At 30.8% G+C, this 24,137-nt stretch overlaps 2 protein-coding genes across 2 annotated transcripts; one reads left to right on the top strand and one right to left on the bottom strand.

The window, feature by feature from the left end:
* Window positions 1-13,529: 13,529 nt before the first annotated feature.
* Window positions 13,530-14,619, bottom strand: LOC8276910. Its single transcript, XM_048374640.1, has 3 exons — window positions 14,214-14,619; window positions 13,908-14,059; window positions 13,530-13,800 (listed from the first exon to the last, which is right to left on the bottom strand). The coding sequence occupies exons 1-3, from the start codon at window positions 14,422-14,424 to the stop codon at window positions 13,699-13,701; spliced, it is 465 nt and encodes a 154-aa protein (XP_048230597.1). The 5' UTR covers window positions 14,425-14,619; the 3' UTR covers window positions 13,530-13,698.
* A 3,271-nt stretch (window positions 14,620-17,890) lies between these two features.
* LOC8276911 lies at window positions 17,891-18,688 on the top strand. Its single transcript, XM_015723403.1, has 4 exons — window positions 17,891-17,917; window positions 18,032-18,089; window positions 18,152-18,421; window positions 18,513-18,688. The coding sequence occupies exons 1-4, from the start codon at window positions 17,891-17,893 to the stop codon at window positions 18,686-18,688; spliced, it is 531 nt and encodes a 176-aa protein (XP_015578889.1).
* The last annotated feature ends 5,449 nt before the right edge of the window (window positions 18,689-24,137 follow it).

Below are 24,137 nucleotides of genomic sequence, written 5' to 3' on the forward strand. Positions count from 1 at the left end.
ATATCTTAGTGTTATTGGAGCATTAATGTATCTTACTAATTGTATAAGACCTGATATAGCATTTTTATGAATTTGCTAGCAAGATATAGATCCTCACCAACTCAAAGACATTGGAATGGTATGAAATAAGTTTCTCGTTATTTACATGGTACATCAGATATGAGCTTATTTTATCCACAAGACTCAAAGTTAGAATTAATTAGACATGCAGATGCTGGATATTTATTTGATCCATATAAAACTCTATTACAAACAGGTTACTTGTTTACATATAGTGGCACTGCTATATCTTGGCGTTCTACTAAGCAAATTCTAACTGCCACATCATCTAATCATGATAAAATATTGACAATGCACAAGGCTAGTAGAGAATACATATGGTTGAAATCTATAATCCAACATATCAAAGAAACATGTATTATCCCATTTGATAAAGGAAGCTCAATAGTGTTATATGAAGATAATGCTGCTTGTATTGCCAAACTCAAAGGAGGATATATTAAAAGAGATACAAAAAATCACATTTTGCCAAAGTTTTTTTTTCACACGTGATCTTCAAAAGTAAGGAGTTTTAGATGTCCATCAAACTCGATTCATTGATAATTTGGCAGATTTGTTTATAAAAACACTCCTTACAATATCATTTGAGAAGTTGGTGGACAAAATTAGCATGCGACGACTAAGAAAGTTTTGTTAAAAGTCATGCTTTCATGAGGGGGATATTTTGATGCACTATACTCTTTTTTTCTTAGCTTAGGTTTTGTCTCATTAGGTTTTCTTAGCAAGGTTTTTAACGAGACAGTGTTATGGTATAAACTTCTACATAATAATATACTCTTTTTCCTTCACTAAGATTCTTTTCCACATGATTTTTTTTAATAAAGTCTTAACGATGCATATTCATTGTAACAGAAATCCAAGGGGGAGTGTTATGATAATATTAAAGTATGTGGTTTATATTGGATACCTATCATTATGTCTATGGATAGATTTCCTTATATAAATCTGTAACCCTTTTACACCTATAAATAGGTGTTATAATCAATAAAATGACACATATAAACATATATACATACAGAAAAATTACTCTCTCTTTTTATTCTTTATTTTGCAGTATTTTTTATTTTTGTTCTTTATTTCACAATAAAATATAGGTTTTGCAATTTTTACAATTTTATTACACTGATTAAGAATTTGACATAATCTTACTAATATAGTGTTGAAATTAAGTGAGCATACTCCACCATAAATGTCATGCTAAGACTCTCACTTTTTTCTAAATGGAGAAAAAGTGAATAACTATAGTATTATTTACAATTCTATTACAATTTTTAATATTAAAATAATTAATATATAATTTTAAACATTTAATTATTTTAAACAAAATTTAGTTAGAATAAAGAAAAAGTTCATTAAAATAAGGAAAGAATAAAAACTAAAATAATCAGTAATTTAATTATTATTTAGTTCTAATTTGTTGCAAGCGTGTTATGTGTCTGAAATATACTAACTTTCGAAATTGAATTGCACATTTTGACTTATGTAATAGTAATTAATTATGAATTCTTAAGCTCCTTTTATTGAAATCTGCTTAGATACTAATTGACCACTAACAAAATAAATGTGTTTGAAGTAGGAATTAAAATTGAGAATAAAAGCTAAAGATTTTAATTGAAAGAAAAAATTATATTACATGAATGACAATATAAAAATTATAATAACAAATTAGAATTACAATGCTCGAATTGAAATAACAAGACTTGTATTTGAAAAGTACTAAAATGTAAATAAATAAATAAAAACTTAAAAGATAAAAAGTGCTTGAATGATTGAAGAATTTGCTATGGATTTTGTTTTGTTGTTATTGAGTTTGAGTGTTGAGTTGTTCTTCATCCTCTTATGTTTTCCATTCTTGAATGTTATATTATGAGAAAATTAAAAGATAAACTAGAATCATTTACCACTTAATGATTCCACGAGTATGTTTGATTAAATTACTAAGTCAAAGCACAAAGATCACTTGAAAATTGCAATATTGTTTTCATAGCCCAAATACCTAGTATTTTCTCACAATTTATAGAGTTTTTTTTTTTTAATTTATAGAGTAGAAGTTGGTGTGACAATTTCTTATATATTTATCCATTTCTATGTAGATATAAATATTCATGCATTGGTAACTACCAACCATAGCATAACAACTTTTTTTATTTTTTTATATAATTATAAATATAAATGGATTTGGGTTAATCGATGGACAACCCGATCCAAATTTTAATATCTCCTACTCGCACATTACGGGTAAGATCCCATGGCGATCAAGATTCTTTGTAATTGAGTAAAAATATACTTTCATACTGTTAAATTAATCATGCGATCTATCAAATAAACATGTACTTGGAAGCTTATTATTATGCATCTGTTAGGAATAACATAAAAAATTTAACCTTAAATAATTTAATTAAAAATTAGTCATTCTCACGATCCCCTAGACTTTTTTAAGAATATTATAACATCTCTAATCTTTCAAAGAGTATAGTCTGAATATGTCAACTTTGTGTATCTATAATCAAGTCATACTTCTATTAAGTAATGAGATTGGCCAGCCAATGAATACACCAGACAAAGTCTTTCTTTTTCACTCGAGATCTATAAGTTATATTTATTTACTTTTATAGACATCTTCCATAAGCCAAATCATACATAACTATCGGTAACATGTTAAAATAGCAAAACACCAACCATAAAAATATAAATAATAGTAAAAAGTATAAGGGTAATAGATGAGGATAAAAGTTATCCTCAAGGTCTCACACAATGGTGACACAACGGATTATCCTTCCATTACTTTCTTGATCAAATAATACACATGGTATGAATCATTTACTATAATATTTTCTATTTTTATGTCTAATAAGATACTATATAAATTATAAGTTTAGTCACTACTTAGTGCCTAACCTAAATTCTCTAAGTTCTCTTTCTTAGCAGGTTAAACTAAGAACTCAAATATGGGTTTTACAGGTTATTTAGATCTGGGCAATCTAAAATGATTCTATTTATAGATACAACCTCATCTCATCTCATTCTCTTCTCGTTAATCCAACATTAAAGGTGATTACGTGTGTGAGTGAGTCAATCTAAAATATGCGTTACATCTTAATGTTGAGCTTTTTCAATAGAATAATATGTGATGTGTATATGTCACTAATATGAATATAAAAATGTAATATCCTAAATTTTTAGTTTTAGTTTATTAAAAAATTCTAAAGCTATTTTAGAAAATTAAGCATTTCCAACTTGCAAGATATTTTAAAATACCTCTAAGTGTCCTATTTTAAATTATTTTCATGGATTTAATTTAATTATCTTATTTCAATATGTTTAATTTTAATTCTATATAAATTAGTTTTAAATAAGATTAGAATACATTTAAAGTAATAATAGATTTTTTTTTCTAAAATCTAATATTGTAATTTAGGAGTCAATTTTTAATTTTCATGCGTAAGTGGAAATTTCTAACATTTTCTAAAAGAATTAATTATTAATTTTAGTATATATATGCATTGTACACAAAATAAATAAATAAATAAATTAATTAATTAAAAATCAAGGGCAGTGTAGCACCTTCGCCTATATATTTTAGTGCCAAACTACAAGTTGGAAGGTTGCAAAATTCTAATTTTGGTCCCTATATACACATGCAAATTGCAAATTGGAGTGTTGCAAAACTCTAATTTAAGATTATTTTATGGAATTTTTATATTAATTAAATTATTTTATTGATTAGATATTTCAGCACTTCAGCGAGCTCCACTAAAGTCGTATGACCAGCTCGAGGAGTCGTCTAAACTATGAGTTAAAGTCATATAATTAAGCGATCTTACAACATGTCATCTATTTAATGTTATTATCATCATTGTCACTATTATTATTATTACTATAGTTATCATATATTATTATTATTTTATATTGTGTATATATATTGGGACGAGGACGAAAGTAGAACGCACCACCTGATAGGTTACATCAAGACCACGTGAATACCGGTGAAAATAAAGAAAAGTAGGTAAAATATGATATGTATGATATGCCATGGTCAAGCCTTGCTTTTTAGGCGACAGAGATATTGGAAAAGCGAGCTACTTACTAAAAATAGATTTCATGTTTAGGGTTCTATTATTATTCTTGTCCTGTTTTCTATGAAGTTGATTTTCTATAATGATAGCATGACACGTGAATATTTCATAATTATATTGTGTTTATACTCATTTTTGATATGAATGTTTGTCGATGGATTTTCTATTATATGATTTTTTAACTTACTCTTAAAACTGATAGGCTCAAATTAATTTTTTAAGTGGCAGTTAGGATCTCCGCAGCCTTACCGTTAGTTAGCTTGATATGCTTCATCTTCGGGGCTCAGTTTAATTATTTAATCTTGTATTATAATATTTGAATTCTAGACACTTCACAAGATTTATATTAGGACTTAATTTTATTTTGATTTGTGTAATGGAATATTATGATATTTAATGTTATGTCAACTTATAATGTTGGTTATAGATTTAGTATATAGATATGTCAAACAATTTTGCTTATTAATATTATTGAGTATATTGATCGTATGATGAGAATAATTAGGCATTATTAAGTTTTTGTTAAGGTTAGACTTGCTACGAATTTTAGTGGCTTACGCCTATCCATTCCCTAGTACCGATCATAGGTCCTTAGGTTGCATCGTTACAGAGTTGGTATCAGAATCTAGGTTTAGATTTTCTTCAACCTAGGTAGGTTCCTTAGTTACTGCCGAGTTATGTATTGCGTTTGTCCTTGCACGTTTTTATTACATCTATTCTTTATTTTGAATGTTAAAGAGTTTGTTGTCATTTAGATATGTTATTTATTTATTTGTAGTTCTTTTTGTTATGCCGAGGACTAGAGCAGCTGCAGTGGCGGTGGCCCCCTAAGAGAACCAGGATAAGGTCTCTACTCAGTCGGCCCCACCAACACTTGCTCGTGATACTAGGAGGTCAGGTAGGCATTGAGCTGTAACCCAGCAAACTTAAGGTGATGCTCAGGAGTTCCAATTAATATTATAATAGTTGGTATAACTAGGGTGCGACAAGCTTTAGAGTAGCTTTTGGTTCATCAGCAGCAACAGGCGGTGTAGAGTTCAAAAAGCCATAGGCCTGATACTGGAGATCCGGAATAGGTCCCTATGTTTGAGTATACCAAGCTGAGGGCGATACAATTTGATGGCATTTTAAGATATCCCTTAAATTTTCTAGACGAGGTTGTGAAAAGAGCATCAGAGCATAAGTGTTCAAATAAGAGGACTATTGAGATTATAGGTTTTTCATTGAAGGGGATAGCTTAATAGTGGTTCAAAGATTACATTTGTCTATTCTTAGATGGTATGACTTGGAGGCAGTTTAGAGACAAATTTAAGGAGTACTACATTCATTTCAGCTTGATACAAGAGTATTAAGAGAGGTTCTAGAGGTTGATTAAATGGGACATATTAGTAGTAGAGCACACTAAAAAGTTTGTTGAGCTCAATAGGTATGCACCGTATGCTGTCTTGACAAAGGAGCAGAAGAATAACAAGTATATTTCAAGCCTTGGTCTAGAGTTTTTTGCCTTGGTTCAGTCTAGAAGGAGTAATTTTCTAAAGGTAACATATGTGGCTAGCCAGATAGAGATGACTTTACGAGGGTTTGGACATGGGACATATGAAGGTAAGACAAAGAAGAAAAATATAGAGGATTAGAGTAAGTGCAACCAGTAATGCCATTTTATGGTAGTGGAGGTTACTTTTGGGGTTCTAACCAGCAGGCAGGGCAGAGAGGTTACTATACCCATAAAAAGGGCAAGCATAACTGGAAGGGTGGTAGAGGATTCAGACCAAGATAAAAATTTGGTTGTAGTGGACAAATTTTTTATTGTAGCAGTTCGATTTCTTGAGCCACTGCTTGTCAAATGTGTGGTAGGTCACATTAAGGACCATGCATAATTATTAGTAGGGCTTGTTATAGATGTGATGAGATGGGTCACATGGGTAAAGCATGCCCTTGATATTTTAATTAGTAAGCTTATCCTTAGGGATCTTCTGCTAGTGTAGCCCGACCATCCTATTAAGCAGCTCACGGTTTGTCCTAGGTTGGTTCTCAGTTTGTTGGCTAGTAGGGCCATGGTTTTGGAGGCAGGGCTACAAGAGGCAGGTTAGAAGGTACGGTTCAGAGTCAGGCTTTCAGTTCAATACAGTTAAGTTGTGGTCAGGCTATAGTGTTCACTTTCACTCTTCAAGATGCCCGAGTTTCTAATGTTGTGGTGTCAGGTACTATTTTAGTTTGCAATTCTAAGGCTAGAGTTTTATTAGACCCTAGTGCTACTCATTATTTTCTATCTTGTAGTTTTGCATTCAGATTGGGTATTTAGCCAGTTAATGTAGAGGTTCCTTTATTTGTGACCACGCCTTTGAGTGATGCCTTAGGAATATATATACTATTTCAGTCATGCATAAATTTAGTAGAAGGTAGAGATATTCCAGTAGACTTGATTTTATTAAATGTCATGGACTTTGATGTAACTTTAGGGATGGATAGGTTAGCAATTCATTATACTATGTTGGATTGCTAGGAAAAGGAGGTGATCTTATAATTATAGGAGACATAGAATTCCATTTTAAGGGTGATTAGATTGCTACACCATCAAATCTCGTGTCAACCATTATAGCTAAGCAGATGATATGTTGTGCATGTCAAGGTTTCCTAGCTCTTATGAGGAATACTTTGCCAGAGAAAAGGTAGAGTTGAGGATGTTTTCGTTGTTTGTAAGTTCTCTAATATTTTTCCAAAGAAGTTGCCAGGTTGACCACCTGATAGAGAGATAGAGTTTTGTATAAGTGTAGTGCTAAGCACAGCTCCCATTTCTATGCCACCTTATAGAATAGCACTATCAAAGTTAAAAGAGCTTAAGGAATAGTTATAGTACCTTCTAGATAAGGATTTTATCAGACCTAGTACATCTTTGTGGGTGCTCCGGTGTTGTTTGTAAAGAAGAATGATGGTTCTTTGCGCCTCTTATTGATTACAGAGAACTAAAGAAAGGCGACTATTCACAATAAGTATCCACTTTCTTTGCATTGATGACTTATTCGATCAGTCTCAGAGTGCTACATGTTTATCCAAGATTGATTTGCAATTAGGATATCACCAATTAAGGATATATGAAGAGGATGTACCTAAGACGGTGTTCAGGACTGGTACGGGCATTATGAGTTCTTAGTGATGTCATTTGGATTTGTTAATGCTCTTACAACTTTCATGGATCTGATGAATCGAGTGTATAAATTGTTTGTGGATCGTTTTGTCACTGTGTTTATTGATGATATTGTGGTGTACTCCAGAAGTGAGGAAGAGCACACATGGTATTTTAAGATGGTACTACAGACTCTGAAGGAGCATTAGTTGTATGCTAAATTGTCTAGATATGAATTCTATTTCGATAATATAGCTTTTTTCTATGATATATACTGTCTAAAGAGGGTATTCAAGTAGATCCTAAGTAAGTGAAGATAGTGATTGATTAGTAGAGGCCAACTACAATGACAATGGTTCACAGCTTTTTGGGTCTGGCAAGCTACTATCGTCGATTTATTTAGGGCTTTTCAAGAATGGCAACGCCTTTGACCCAGTTGACTAAAATTTTTAGGATCTAGTGGACTAATGCTTATGGGAGGAGCTTCCATAAGTTGAAGGATTGTTTGACCTCAGCTCTAGTGCTTACCCTACCTTTTGGGACAAGTGGTTTCACTGTATATTGTGATGCTTCCAAAGTGGGACCTATGTATGGTAAGGTGGTAACCTACGCATCCAGACAATTGAAGAAGCCTTAATATAATTATCTCACTCATGACTTGGAGATAGCAACTATAATATTTGCATTTAAGATTTGAAGGCATTATCTATATAGGGATACGTGCAAGATATACACGGATCACAAGAGTTTGCAGTATATATTCCAACAGAAGGATTCAAACTTAAGGCAAAGGAAGTGGTTGGAGCTTTTAGAGGATTATCATTGTACTATCCTTTACCATCTTGGTAAGGTAAATGTAGTAATAAATGCCTTGAGCAGAAAGTTAGCAGGTAGCCTTGCTCATATTAGCATGGAGAAAATGACCTTTGACTAAGGAATTGCATGAGTTGTATGATCAAGGATTGTAGTTGGAGGTGCTGAATTCAGGAGTACTAATGGCACATTTCAAGGTTCGGTCTATATTTGTTAATAAAATCAAGGCAAGCCAAAGCCAAGATCCATAGTTAAGGAAGATTTGGAAAAAGGTGCAGGAAGGTCAAGCTAATGAATTTATCATAAATGATGATGGAATTCTCAAGACAGGTATCGGGTCATGTGTTCTTGATATGAATAATCTTAGAAATGAGATTTTGAAAGAGGCTCATTGTATAGCTTATAGTGTTCACCCAGGTTCTACAAACATCTATCATGATTTATAATAGAATAAGATGAAGAAAGATATGGCAGATTTTATTTTCAAGTGTTTAGCATGTTAGCAAGTTAAACTTGAACACTATAAGCCATAAGGATTATTACAGCCACTTCCTATTCTGGAGTGGAAGCAATAGAGAGTTACCATGGATTTTATGACATGTTTGCCTAAGACTTTAGTAAGTTATGACTCTATTTGGGTAATTATGGACTGTTTGAGTAGGTCGACACACTTTTTACCAATGAAGGCTACCTACTTTGTGGCCAAGTATGCATGGGTGTATCTTGAGAGAATTGTAAGGCTACACTGGTTCCCATTTCTATAGTTTATGACAAAGGACTATGATTTACTTCAAGATTTTAAAAGAAGTTACAAGAAGAGTTCGGTACCATACTAGATTTCAGCATATCTCTTCACCCCTAGACTGAGCCAGTCAAAAAGGACGATTCGAGCCTTGGAAGATATATCCAAGATGTGTGTTATAAAATTTGGTGGTCAATGAGATTGGTACCTGCCTTTGATAAAGTTTGTCTACGATAACAGTTATCATGTGAGCATTGAGATGGATCCTTATGAGGCATTATATGGCAGGAAGTACAAATGACCTATATGTTGGGAAGAAGTTGATGAGCATAAGTTAACAGGTCTAGAGTTGATTCAGCTTATTTCTAAGAAGATCCCTATCATCCGAGAGAGATTGAAGATGGTTTTCAGTAGAAAGAAAAGTTATACAGACCTGAGGAGGAAGCACGTGGAGTTCATCATTAGAGAGTATGTGTTCTTAAAGGTGTTTTTCATGATAGGTGTGATAAAGTTTAGTAAGAAGAGCAAGTTGGCCCTGCGATATGTCAAACCCTTTGAGATTATTGATAGGATTGGTGAGGTGGCTTATAAGTTGGACTTACCATCAAGCTTTTCCCATGTTCATTTTGTGTTTCACATTTCCATATTGAGGAAGTATATTTCAGATCCCTTGCATATTTTGCAACCTCAATATGCGGCAGTGAGTGAAGAATTGACCTATAAAGAACAATTGATCATGATTGTAAATACTTAGATTCGCCACTTCACTCTAAGGTCATCCCTGTGGTAAAGGTGTAGACTTGACCTATGACAGAATCATATGAGTGTACCTGGAAGACGAAGCAGGAGATGAGAGAGTCTTACCCCCACTTGTCACAATCTTGAGGTAAACTTTTACTTTCCTTCTAAAAATTTGATGATGAATTTTTCTTAAGGGAAAGAATAGAATACTCTAGATTTCATTTTTAGTAATTATTAATTTCTAAGGATATTGTAGGAAATTAAGCATTACCAACTTTCTAGATATTTTAAAACACCTTTAAGTGTCATATTTTAAATTATTTTATGAATTCAATTTAAATTATCTTATTTTAATATATTTAATTTATTTAATATATTGCTTTTTTAAATAAAGTTAAAATATATTTCAAATAATAATAGATATACTTTTATTCTTTTTCTAAAGTGTGAATATTGTAATTTAGCTACTCATAAGTGGAAATTTCTAAACTTTTTCTAAGAGAATTAATTATTAATTTAAATAAATATAAGCATTTTACATAAAATTTGTCAAGACCCGATCTATGAGTCTGTGACGGGCGCTAGGGAATGAATAGGCGTAAGGCTACCGAAATCCGTAGCAAGTCTGACTAATCAATAACTCAATTATAATATAACCTTATCCAATGTACCAATATTTCATTTACTAATATTCAACCACACAATTACTACATAATTAAATTAGTCCATCAGCATAATTAGTTAATATCTCATCAAATGGCTTAATATGTCAAAATAAAATAATAAATTTTAAAATTACTACTGCGAGAATCTATATTTTTAATAAACATATATAAAAAAAATTTAATTACATTAAGCCCGAAGAAAGAGGAAGTCGACTGCCAAAGGAGAAGAACTGCAGAAGACTTAACTAACACTTGAAAAAAAAAATAAGTTTGACAGTGTTAGTCTCGAGAGTGAATTAAAATCATATAATCCAAAAACAAATACAACCATCTAAATAAAATAATTATTGAAATAGTATAAAATAATATAGAGTAATAAAACACGTGTCATGTCATATTTTATAAAAAAAGTACAATTTTAACATATACGGAATAAGTACCTCAGTAGAACCCTAAACTTCAAAGTCATTCGACTCTCTTATTCCAATAAGACTGGCGTCCAGAAAACAAAGTTAGACTAAAGATCTTAAATCCAATCTGTTCACTTAATTACCAATACAGCCGGCGCCTATAGAGTAATGCTCAACTAAAGATATTTTCTTCGACAAATAAAAATTTCTGTAAACCCAGAGAGCTATGCTTGACCATAGCACATCATATAAACATCTCCCTATTACTTGTTTCTAATTTCTATCGATGCGCACGCGGTCCTGATACAATCCATTATGTGGCATATTCTACTGTTGTCTCATCCCGAGATTAAAATCATAGCATCAATAATATATAGAAATGGCATAATTCACAAGCAATTATAATATTATTCAATAATATATTAAGTATTAAAATTGAATAACATGGAGTATAACAAACATGAAAATAATAATAATAATAATAATAAATATGATGATAATAATAATAATAATGATATTAATAATGATAAAAAATAAAGTTAATAGTAGTAATGCTAATAATAATCATAATAATTATTAATCAAATAATGTTGCCTTTAAATTTGACATGAGATATGTGCAATGATTATATAACTTTACCTCATAATTTTGATAAATTTTCTCTAGTTACTTCTACGCCTCTAGCGAAGCTGGTTGAATCGATTGATTATCTATTCACAGAAATAATTCAACTAATAAGAACATTTCATAAATAATCCTAAGCCTAGACTCCTAGAATTAAACTGTCTAAAAAATCTAACTTGAAAATTCTATCGAAAATTCGGTAAAACCTCTACTAAAATACGATCATTTACTTCTCGTATAAAGGATCCAGAACCTACTAAAAATACTTCTAATATTCATCAAATATTTAATAGGAGCCGGGTCATCCATAGTTGCATTATTTTCCCAACTTTGCAACACACCGCAGTTTACAATTAATAATAAACAGTCTGACATTAGTATTTATTCTACAATCCAACTCACAAATAGTTTTTCAAAATTCTAATTTAATTATTCACAGTCACAATTACTATAAAACCGAATAATTATTAATCACACTAATTAATTTATAATATTTAAAATTAATCTAACAATTAATAAAATCAAATTAAATTAATTTTTTATAATTAACAATTAATGGAGTTAATATTTTTTAAAATTTTTAAATAATTTATCAAATCTAAATAAATTTCATCGAGCCAAAAATCTAAATGAATTAGGAGACACCTATGTGAACCTTGAGACGTGTGGAGTTCAAGAACACCAAAATTGTAGCCTAACTCTCGTCGGAAAATACTGGATCACGGCAAGAAAGGTGCTACTCCGCTGAGACCATACTGAGGCTGCCATCGGAGGAGAGAGGACGAGGAGGGGTTGTCCTTGGGTTTTAGAGGGTGAGGAATCCAAATCCGGCATCAAATTTGCAAAGAAATGGCGGCAGGAGGCTAGTTACAACGCGACAGCGAGAACGGCAACTCCTCCTAAAGTCTTCGATTTTCCAATGAGAATAGTGGGTAGAGGGTGTCGTCAGCAAAAAAAAAAAAAGGAAAGGGAAGGGAGTCTGGTGGTTAGGTGGAGGTGCAGGCAGCGAAAATGGAGGTAGGGTGAAGGAAGTGGGTGGTGACATCGGGGAAGAAGAGGGAGAGGAGATGGGGCCTTATGAAATTTTCAAAAGAAAAAAAGAAAAAAGCTCCTATGTCCCCTAAGAAGTATAAACATTGTTATAGAACCATAATAGGAATTATTTTATTTATTTACACATATATACATACATATATGTATATATATACTCATACACGAACACTTAATTTATTATCCCAACAATTGAATACTAGCTTAGACTTATGAAAATAATGATAATTATATAAAACAAACAAATAAATAAAAATTAATATAGATTAAATCTAATTTAAATTGAAAACAAGCCTTTTTAATAAAGTTAATTTAAATAAAATTTGATTCACTTACTTAAAATTAAAAAACTATATTTAAAATTCACTAAAATCAAAATATTATAATTATTATATAATATTAAATCAAATGGTACTTATATTATTAAAAAAAAATTATTAACTGTTCAAGTTATCACCAAAAATATTAATAGTTCGTATGTATCAAAGCATGGTAAAAAATGGTTGCCATTTGTATTTTGTTACTAATTTTTAAAATTCTTGATTCTACCGTTATTTTATATTTTATATTTTTTTTAATTGATAGTCATCTCTAATTATAATAATACATTAAATTAAATATAAGACATAATAATTGACTCTTTTAAAAATCATTATTAGGGGTGTTCGTGGGTCAGATTGATCGGTTTAGAAGCTATATGCCAAGTCAGACTATATTAGTCGGATTCTACTTATTTAAAATTGAATCTAATATTTAAAATTAAAAAATCAATAAATTCAACTTTATTGATTTTTAGTTGACTTCGGTTTTAAAAATCTAATTTGAAAATATAAGACTAAATAATAAAAAAAGTAAAAAATAAAATTATACATAATTATATAGGTAGATCATATGAATAGATATAGTAAAACAAATAAAGTTCAAAATTTAATATTATTTTTCAATAAGAAAAAATAAAACTAAATAATAATTCCAAAGGCTTAAAAAAGTGGTAAAATAAAATAAAAAAATTATTGTCAAAAGCTTTAGAATATATATATGATATTAAAATAATATAATTTTATATAAATCATGTATCAGACTTAATCTTTTAGGTTTATACTAGATTGGGTCGGATTTATTATAAGTTTTAAGTTTTAAACCAAACCCAATCCATTTTTGGTTTTAGACATTTATAAATTATCTCCAATCCAAAACAGGTTAAACTGAATAAATTAATTTTAATTTCTATTGAATTTTTTGAGTTCGTACGTTATTGGTTTAGTTGAAAATCCTAATTATATAATAATTCGTAATATAGACGGATAGGAAAACTAGTTAAATGGTATGGTGAGGGTAGTTAATACAATATCATGACCACCCAAAAAAAGATCTCTAGTTCTCCGCAGTTACATTATACTAATTTACTAATGACTGTCAAGCAACTACTAACTTGCACCTTTCGTCCTCCTCCTCCTCCTTCTTTACATTCTTTCCTGAGAATTGATGACTGCACCTGCAGTCACAGTAATAATTACTTCACAATTTGAAAAGTTAATATGGTTGCATGTATTAACATAAGCTGGTTTTTAGTTCTCGGATTTTATGGAGACAAGTTTGTGCCTTCTCTAGTGCCAAGTCGACCCTATCCTTGTTCATCTTCACCTCCACTTTATGTTCTTGAAACTCATGTTTTGTACCTTCCCTTACTTCCTCCATTTCTTGGATTTCAAAAGAACCATTAGTACCCTTCTGATTCTTCTCACAAGTTGATGCTATTTTTACAACAAATTAACAACAAAAATACTACAATTATCTTTGAGAAAAGAAAAAAATAGTATGTACAATGTACAGTATGCATGTACGATCGAAAAGAAAAGAAAAAAAAATAGAAAGAAAGAAAGAAGAAAAGGGTAGATACTTACTGACCTTGTGTTGAAACCAGCTGGTGAGAAGAAGAGGAGGGCAAGAAGATGGAGTTGTCACAATAATAAGGAAGTAACAGCTGTTGAGATTCAAGAAAAGAAATGAAGGACTTGAGCTCAAGCTTTAGATACTCAAAACGATTTGGATGATGGGTTTCAAGTATTCTCAAATCTTCTTCTGCCTGTACTATAATCTCCCTTGATGAGAACACCATTGTTACTCTGTTAACTAATCTCTCTCTTTCTGCTCTTGGAAGCGGCAAAAGAAAAGGAAAAGGAAAGACAGAGCGGGAGACACGGCTGGTTTCCTCATTGATGAGCAATAAAAGGGGCAGATGAAAAGTTTTGTGCTTTTTAAGTGTCCTTTTAATGTTCTTAGTCTCAAAGAAAGCAAAAGGGGCGGATAAGGACAAAGACCAGAAAATGTCTTTTTGTCTGTCCAATATTTACTATGTGTATCACGTAATGGAATTGCATCCCTTGTGTTTTATAATTAAAATTAATTAATTTCTTAAAGCAAAATTAATTTAATTTTTTGAGTTTTAAAAAACAAGTTGGTTACCTGTAATGTTATGAAAAGATTACTATTATACCCCGAGATTTATTAAAATTTATAAATTCAATCCTATATTTTTACAAGTAAAATAGTATTCATTTCATGTTTATTTCCCTTAACTATTTCTTCTTTCTATCTTTTTTTTTTTTTGTTAGTCAACCGGTCAAAAAACTTAATTGACTAAAAAAAATTTAATTTAATCTTTAAATTTATTATTAAATATCAAATTTATCTAGAATTAAATTATTAGATTTTAGTAATATTTTTTTAAATTTATAACAATTTAATCTTATTTTCTAAAAAGTTAATTTTTAATCGATATAACTCATATATTATAAATTCTATCCATGTGTCACATTTTGAGTTTTTTTGGATTTGAATAATTTAAATTTTTATTCACATCTTAATACTTTGATGGGAGTTGTAATTTTTTAATTTGATTTAATATAATATAAGTTAAATTAATACATTAGAGTTTAATAATTATGATGAAGAGTAAAAAAGGTATTTAATTATTTTGAAAAATTAAAAGTTGCATATTCTTTATTATTATTTATGCTCATTATAAATTCAAAGTTGAATTTTACGTATAATATCTTTGTATGCTCAAATTATCAAACTTGATTATTACCAATATTTTCAAGTAATTAAATTTGAGTATAAATATATTTTAAATTATTATATGTCAATTAGAATCTCAAAATAATTTTATTATGTCCATTTGATTACTTAATATGCTTGAATTACATACCCCATTATACCAAAAAGTTAAATCATGCTAAAATTCACTATTTTTATCTTTAAAAAGATTATGTTAAGATACTAGAATTATAAATGTTATATTAAAAATAAAATTACTTTATTCTGGACTAGCTCGATAGTTACATTATTCTAAGAAAATTAATTTAATAAAAATTTAATTTTAGATAGGTTTGGTACCTAATAATAAATATAATGACTAAATTGAACTTTTTTTAATCAATTAAACCTTTTGACTAGTTGACTAACATAAAAAAAATAGACGAAAGAAAATGACAGTTAATAGAAATAAACATTGATAGGGTACTAATTTATTTTTAGAAATACAGGGTTGGACTTATAGATTTTGATATACCTTAACTCATGGAGGTAATAGTAATTTTCCTTAATGTTTTCTTTTAATATTTAATATTTACCGATCTAATTAAAGCATTCAATTAATAAAATAATTTTAATTTAGTTCTTAAATGTATTATTAATTTTTTATTACATTAGAGGAATTTTAATTTTATGCTAAAATTAAAATAAATAAAAAATATTGATCGGTTACTTTTTTTATTAAAGATAAAAATTAAATGTCATTAAAATTAAAAGCTTTACTCTTATTTATAAAAATAATTTATGTGAATTTAATATTTCATATTAAATTGAAGAATTATTTCATCCATTAAGCCCTTTTAAGTGGATTGATTACATTGAATATTTCTTTTTGTTGATTAAGCCCTTTAACTAGATTGAATAATACTAAAAACTGAAGGGAAGACCTTTAATTCATCAGACATAAAATATAGAGGCTAACTGATTTAGTTGTATGTATAGCGTCAGATGTTTATCTCCAATAAAAATATGTTAATGATGCAATTTATGTAAAAGCATAGCCAAAGCCATAAGTCATAATAATAAATATTTCACTTGATAACAATATGACCACTGCCATAATTAGCTTTTAGTGGTCTCGAGACATTCATTCCCACTTCAAGTGCCAGTTGCTTGCTGAAAACTGCTGCTACTCCCATTTACTGCAACGTGACATTGCAATATTAATGCAGGCGCATAGGCTGTTCCTCAACCAGCCTTTATAAATGTTATTTCTGGTTGTTGTCAATTTAGTCATTATCAGTTTTTTAAGTTAGATTAAAATTGACAAAAGTAAGAATAAGCACTTGCAGTTTAGCTCAATATATAATTACGAGCCCACCGTTTAATATGTTCATTTAGGCTCTCAATGTTTGGAGAAAGGATCAATTAGACTAGATTCTTTCAAAAGAGTTCAATGAAACCCTAATTGATAATATTGTTAATGTCTCTGTTAGTGGTGAAGTATATTTAAATTTAAAATCATTCTATTGGCACCAGGTGCATCTATGCATATGAGTACTTTTCACCTTCAGATCAGCCCTTTTTAATCCTTTTTTTTTTAATTAAAATGAATGGCTATCTTCTAAATAGATAGAAATATAAAATGACTTCTTAACTGGTTACTTGTTTCTTCTTCTCCTTCCATCCAGCTTTTGAGCAAATCATAGGGATTACCCCATGATACATGTTTTATATACCTGAATCTCCACTTCCAATTTTTGCTTAATGAAAACTAGATTATCAGTTTTACAACCGCCTACATACACCATAATAGATCATTAACTAGGCGACATGGAATAAATACAATTTCTAACATCCTCCCTCACGCTCAGCTTGACATGCAAACTGACCAGGTCCAAATCTATCATTACAGATAAAAGACCGGCTCTAATACTATAATAAATAAGCTTATGTAGAATTTATTTCCAAAAGCTAGCTCAAAAGAAGAGAATGTCCAATCCATATATATACACCTTAACAAGCTAGTAATTAGGCATATAGAATAAATACAACTTCTAGTAATTAGGCATGTAGAATAAATACAACTTCTAACATGTAACATGTAATACTTTTATAAAGCTGCTATCTCAAATCCTTTGTTTTGGGTATATCACAACTGCAATGTATTCATCGCGACTACGATGTCCATAACTGTTACGAAGGCCGCAAACGATTATCTCTGACATAGCAAATCACAGAGTGTCGCGTATTCTGACAATAATATGGAGAAGGTGAAGAAGGCCTGAGAAATTCATATGGCAATAATATTTCATGAATTTTGTACAGCGGCGGAGACTGGTATCCAGTCTCGCCGACCGCCATGAAAATCTTTAGCTGGAATTATCGAGAGATTGGGAAGCAAGCGAAAATTCGAGCTTTGCAAAAGTTCCTTTAGTTTGAGTGTCCTTCTATTGTATTCTTGATGGAAACAAAGTAAAAGGGTAGTAAGTTAGAGAAGTTAAATAGTAGTAGATTTCATTTTTCAAGTTGTTTTACCGTTGACTATAATGGTGTGGGAAGCTCCCGTAGTGGAGGTCTTTGTGTCCTTTGGAATAATAACATAAATCACTCTTTGCTTTCTTACTCAATGCATCACATGTCCTTTAATGTGCTTTCTCATAATTCTACATAGGAATGGGTCTTCACAGGTGTTTATGGTTGGCCGGAGCGAAATAATAAGCACAATACCTGGAAGGCTAATTCCAGGTAACTATAAAGCATGGTTATATATTGGTGATTTCAATGAAATCATGTGGTCTTTTGAAAAGGTGGGGGAACTTTGAGGCATAACAGTGCTATGAATCAGTTTCTAGAAGTGGTGGAAGAGTGTGCTTTAGTTGATTTGGGTTATTGCGGCCGCAAAATCACATGGACAAATGGCCAAAGGGGTGTGAACAATATAGGAGAACGATTGGATAGAGCATTGGCAAATGAAAAGTGGTGTTTGTCCTTTTCATTCTTTCGGGTGCAACATTTAGTCCGTATGAAATCTAACCACTCTCCAGTGCTATTGAATTTTGAAGTTGAGAGAAGCAACGGTGTGCCACTTACTAATCAAAGGGTTAAGAAAAAAAAAAAAATTCCGATTTCAGAGAATGTGGCTACATCACCAAGATTGTGAACAAATAGTCAAGGATGGGTGGACTGGCCAAACTTTTGGGGAAAAAGTGCAAACATGTGGAGATAATTTAGTGCAGTGGGATCGAGTGGCTTTTGGTAGTGTGAAGCGAAAACTAGATATTTTAAGGAGGAAATTGGAGAAGGTCCAACAAAGGGAGCATTCAGACTCGAATTTGTCAGAATAGAAAACTTTGGAGCATGAAATTAATAAGTTACTGTTACTTGAGGAGATGATATGCATGCAAAGGTCACGAGTGCAGTGGTTACAAGAGGGTGATTGAAATACTACTTCTTTCCATAGAAAAGCTACCCAGCACCAGAAAAGAAACAAGATTGAAGGCATAAGAGATGAGGGTGGGTATGGTATAGAAAGGAGCAGGACTTTGCTAGGTTGATGACTGAATATTTTCTGAATACTTTCAAATCTGTTTCTCCTAAGAATATTCATAAAGTTCTAAATGTTGTTGAGTCTAAAGTTACTACAGAGATGAATGAACAATTGACACAACCTTATACAGCGGATGAGATATACCGAGCTTTGAAATAGATGCATATCTCTAAAGCCCCAGGTCTTGATGGTATGTCTCCTATCTTTTATAAGAAATTTTGGCATATTGTATGTGATGATGTGATTCATACTGCCTTAGATATCTTGAATAATGGATGTGAACCCTCTTCTCTCAATCATACTTTTATTGTTCTTATTCCTAAAGTTAAGTCACCTGAGTTCACAAAACAATTTAGACCCATTAGCATTTGCAATATCATTGGTCGGGTAATTACCAAAGCTATGGCTAATAGATTGAAATTAATCCTACCTGATATTACTTCTCATGCACAAAGTGCTTTTATATCTGGTAGATTAATTACAGACAATGCTATGGTAGCTTTTGAAATTTTCCACTCTATGAAAAAGAAAAAATTAGGTAAGCGACGTATGATGGCCATTAAGCTCGATATGAGTAAAGCTTATGATAGGGAAGAGTGACCTTTTCTGGAAGCTATTATGTTTAAACTGGGGTTTGATACGAGGTGGATTGCTCTTGTAATGCGTAACACAACTGTTTCTTATTCTCTCCTCATAAACGGTGTGCCTATGGACTGTTTTAAACCTGAAAGAGGACTCTGACAAGGGAACCCTCTCTCTCCTTATCTTTTTTTCTCTGTGCAGAAGGCCTTTCAGCTATGATTACACATGCCGAATCCAATGGAGAGATTCATGGATTTAAAGTTGCGAGAAGTACACCGTCTGTTTCACATTTATTTTTTGCAGATGATAGCATTATCTTTGCGCGATATATAATGCAGGAGGGTGAAGAAATAGCTGAAATCCTTCACACCTATGAAGAAGCTTCTGGACAAAAAGTCAATCTGGACAAATCCGAGATGACAACTAGTGGCAATGTAACGGATCATGTTCGTATGCAAATTATGGACAAACTGGGGGTTGTGGCAGTTGATTCTCATGAGAAATATTTAGGCTTACCAACCACTATCGGTAAGTCTAAAAATAAAGATTTCAGAATGGTCCAGGATAAAGTGATGAATAAGATGAAGGGTTGGAAAGCGAGATCTTTATCAAAGGCAGGAAAAGAGGTCCTACTGAAGACAGTTATTCAGGCCATCCCAACCTATACAACGAGTTGCTTTCTATTTCTTACCTCTGTTTGTAAAGGAATAGAGAGCGCAATCTCAAGATTTTGATGGGGCCAAAAGAAGGGTGAAAAGAAAGTCCATTGGGTGGGTTGGGATCGCATGACAACTTCCAAGACAGCAGGGGGTCTTGGTTTCCGTGATCTTCATCTTTTCAATCTGGCCATGATTGCTAAACAAGCTTGGAGAATCCGAAGTGATAGACATCCTTTAACTTCCCGAACCTTAAAAGCTAAATATTTTCCACGTGGTTGTTTTGATACAGTTTCAATTGGCTATCAACCAAGTTATCTGTGGCAGAGTTTGCTAGCTTCTAGACAGTTAGTTTGGAAGAAACGGGTTGGAGGGTGGGAAATGGTTGGGATATAAAAGTTTGGCAAGATAAGTGGGTGGGTATGGACGTTACTGAACATTTGCTTTTTCGTGAGAACTCTTTACCAGCTGATGCCACAGTAGAAGTTCTTATGGACGTGGAGAATAAGACTTGGAATGAGGATCTGGTACGTAGGAGTTTTACTCATGAAGAAGCAAACAAAATTCTAAAATATGCCCCTTTAGCCAAGGATTGTCGTGTGATAAGAGATTTTGGAGATATTCTAAGTCTGGAAAGTATTCGGTATGGTCAGCATACCATCGAGCTCATTCGAGTTTGGCATCAAATGTTTCAACTCGAGTATCCTCAAGCACAACTGTGGCGTTTCTTGTACCACCAAAAATACGGCACTTCTTGTGACGAGCGATCTCGGATACACTACCAACTAAATCAAAAATGGCACAACGAGGGTGTCACGTTGAGACAATATGTCAGATTTGTGGAGAAGCTACAGAATCGTGGAAACACTTGTGCTTCCAATGCCCTGTTATGCAACAAGTGTGGTATGCGAGTCCCCTTCGTTTAGATGTATCAAATGTTGGTAATGTGGATTTTCGAGGTTATCTTTGGGAAAAGACTGAGCACTATTCCTGTGAGTATATTAACCTCTTCTGTATGCTTGCTTGGTCATTGTGGAATGCGAGAAATCGTTTCTGTTTTGAGGGGAAACAAATATGTGTGCCTGAGGTCATTGCATCGGCTCAAAGGATTCTTGGGGAGAATCAAATGCATCAGACAGCTGTAGCAGTACCATTACCACATCGACCCTTGAATGAAAATTGGCAGCCACCAAATGCAGGGAGATATAAGGTCAATACTGATGCTGGCGTCTTTAGAGATGGTTATGGGGTTTACGTCTTCGTAGTAAGGGATAGTGTTGGAAACGCTCTTCTGGCCGGTGCAAAAAGGGTGGTAATGCAGTGTAGTAGTACGGTGGCAGAGGCTTGTTCAATGAGATGGGCTTTGGAGACTATCAAGGCATGTGGCATCCGAATACTAGAAGTAGATGGTTTGAACGATAATACTTGCCCAGAAATACATGAAGAGCTGTTGGTGCAGGATATTAGAGCTGATGCTAAGGACCTAGATGTGAAATCCTTCACCTTTACTCGGCGTAATGCTAACAAAGTAGCCCATAAACTGGCTAAATTAAAATAATCGAACTTTTTATTATTTATTAATGAAAATATTACATATATTAAATTTCTTAAAATAAATTTTATGTATTTTAGTTTATGTGGTTTGGTTTTTTTTTTTTCAATTTTTTGATTGGGTTTTATTTATATTTATATAAAATTTCATTATAATTTATTCACGGTAAAAAAAAAAAAAAAAAAAAAAGAATTCGATTTATTGAATAGCATGATTCAGTTTGATTTTGAACCTGTCCTCCACTCCAAAACCCAAAATGAGACAATTAGCAATAATAAATATGAAACAGTAGGTAATCTCAAATAGTAAGATGAAAATGAAGAAAATAATAGAAGTCGGGTATGATTGATGTAATAGAACTTTAGATACAAGATTGATAAAGCGTGATATTAGATATAGATACATTAATAAGAATAAATATGGAATAATATTATAAGTATTTATGTTTTTATTTTTATTAAATTTATAGTTTTCTTTTTTTGTTTTTATTGTATTAAAATATTAAAAATACAGTTTCTTAATGTTATTTTAAAATTACAGTTTTAATTATTTTTATTTATTTTTGGATAGAATAATCGAAAAATAATTGTTAATTGCACCATAAATTTAAAAAAAATAAAAAAATAATAATCTTAAAAAAAATAATTATGCAGTAAAAATAATGATTAAAATATTTTTAAATAAATATTTATGTTATATTAGTAGTTTATTAATAATATTTATTTCTTTTTATTAACTTGTTATACCGATAACAAATAAGAAAAATTTATATAATCTCACACATATTAATTATTTTTTTAATAAGTTCGACCTATAATCTAATTTGGCCTATTTTTCTTACTAAAAATATCACGTATTTTAAAAGAAATAATTTACTATTACCTAGAAAATAAGTTAAAATTAACTTTATTTTAAAAATTAAATTTTTATATATTATAAATATATGATATTTTAATATTAAATGATTGGCGTCTATTTATTTATTTTTTAAATATATATCAATTATTTATTAATTTGGTGTATAGGTGGAGATATACATAGATTCTAAAGAATAATTTTTCAAAAATAAAAATTAAAACTAACTGTTGATTTGCAGGTGCATCTATGTCGCAAGTGCATAGTAGAAAACCCTTAAATTTATATCCAATGACATTTAACCTCTTTTTTCTTTTATTTTTTTTAAATAAAAATATTAAAAATTATATAAATAGAAGTAGTAATTTTCTCTTTCCTTCTTTAAATCATAAACCACACCACACACAGTATCATCTAAGAAAATCGAACTATACTTTCCCACTCCATTAACCTCATCCAGCAAAATCCAAACTACCAATGATACATCATTCAAGTATTTCTGCAAATCCCTGCCGTTGCCACCATCTCTACTAATATCGACGGCTGCAACCAGCTTAGCCCCTACTCCACCAGCCGACTATCATAAACATATATAAATAATTTCAATATTGTCTTTGGTTGAAATTTAAAAAGAAAACATTTGTTTCATTTAAAAAAATATATAAAAAATATTAAAAATCTCACATTATTTAAGAAATAAGAAATATTAATAATTTATAATAGTGAAAGTCTAATCAATCAAATAGCTAATTTTAGTCATTTTGATATTAGTTGGATCCAAATCCAAATCTATTTGTTGGGCTCTAATCTTCTCTCATTTATTTAAATAATTAAATTAATTTAGATTATTATAAGAGAAAATAAAATAAAAATAATAAAATTAAAAATATATTTTAATTTTATGAAATATATTAATTTATTAATATGAAATTTATTTAAAATTTAGTTTAATAATAATCAATTTTATATAATTTAATTATATAAAATACTAAATTAAATTTGCAAGGGTGTTAGATGGTCCTTATGTAATGCTTGTTCGGTTCGTTTTGGCTTGATGTTTGGACAGGGCTACAAAAACCATTATTATATTATGCAAATTTTGTTATTCCTTCCGATCATGTTATTCATGTGGTTAGAAGCTATGTAATGACGCTTGTGATTGGATGAATCTCTCACATCATTTCCTCCTGCTGCGTCGTTGGCCATTGATTATATCCTTCCTCCATTGGATGAGGCCGAAATGATTTATTATTTTGGGCTTTCTCAGGGAATGAGGGTCTTATATATATATATAAATATATATTACGGGAAATAGGCTGTAAAATATTTTTTACGGCTAAACTTTTTACTATGTTTTGAGATCTGAATTTCTTTTATTTATATGGTTTTTTTTTTAGAATTGCATTATAGTATTTCTCTTTTATATTTTTTAGTTTCATTTATTTTAATAAAATTATGCTAGCATCATTTTAATTATTCATCCAGTTATTTTTTTATTGTCATAAAAAAGTAAATAGCAGCTATAATCATAAATAATTTTAAAACCAATATTATCAAGAAAAGTTTCATTTATTGCTTTCTTAGAATCAAAATTATCAAAA

The sequence above is a fragment of the Ricinus communis genome, chromosome 5, assembly GCF_019578655.1.
Source record: "Ricinus communis isolate WT05 ecotype wild-type chromosome 5, ASM1957865v1, whole genome shotgun sequence".
In the NCBI taxonomy this organism is placed as follows: Eukaryota; Viridiplantae; Streptophyta; class Magnoliopsida; order Malpighiales; family Euphorbiaceae; genus Ricinus; species Ricinus communis.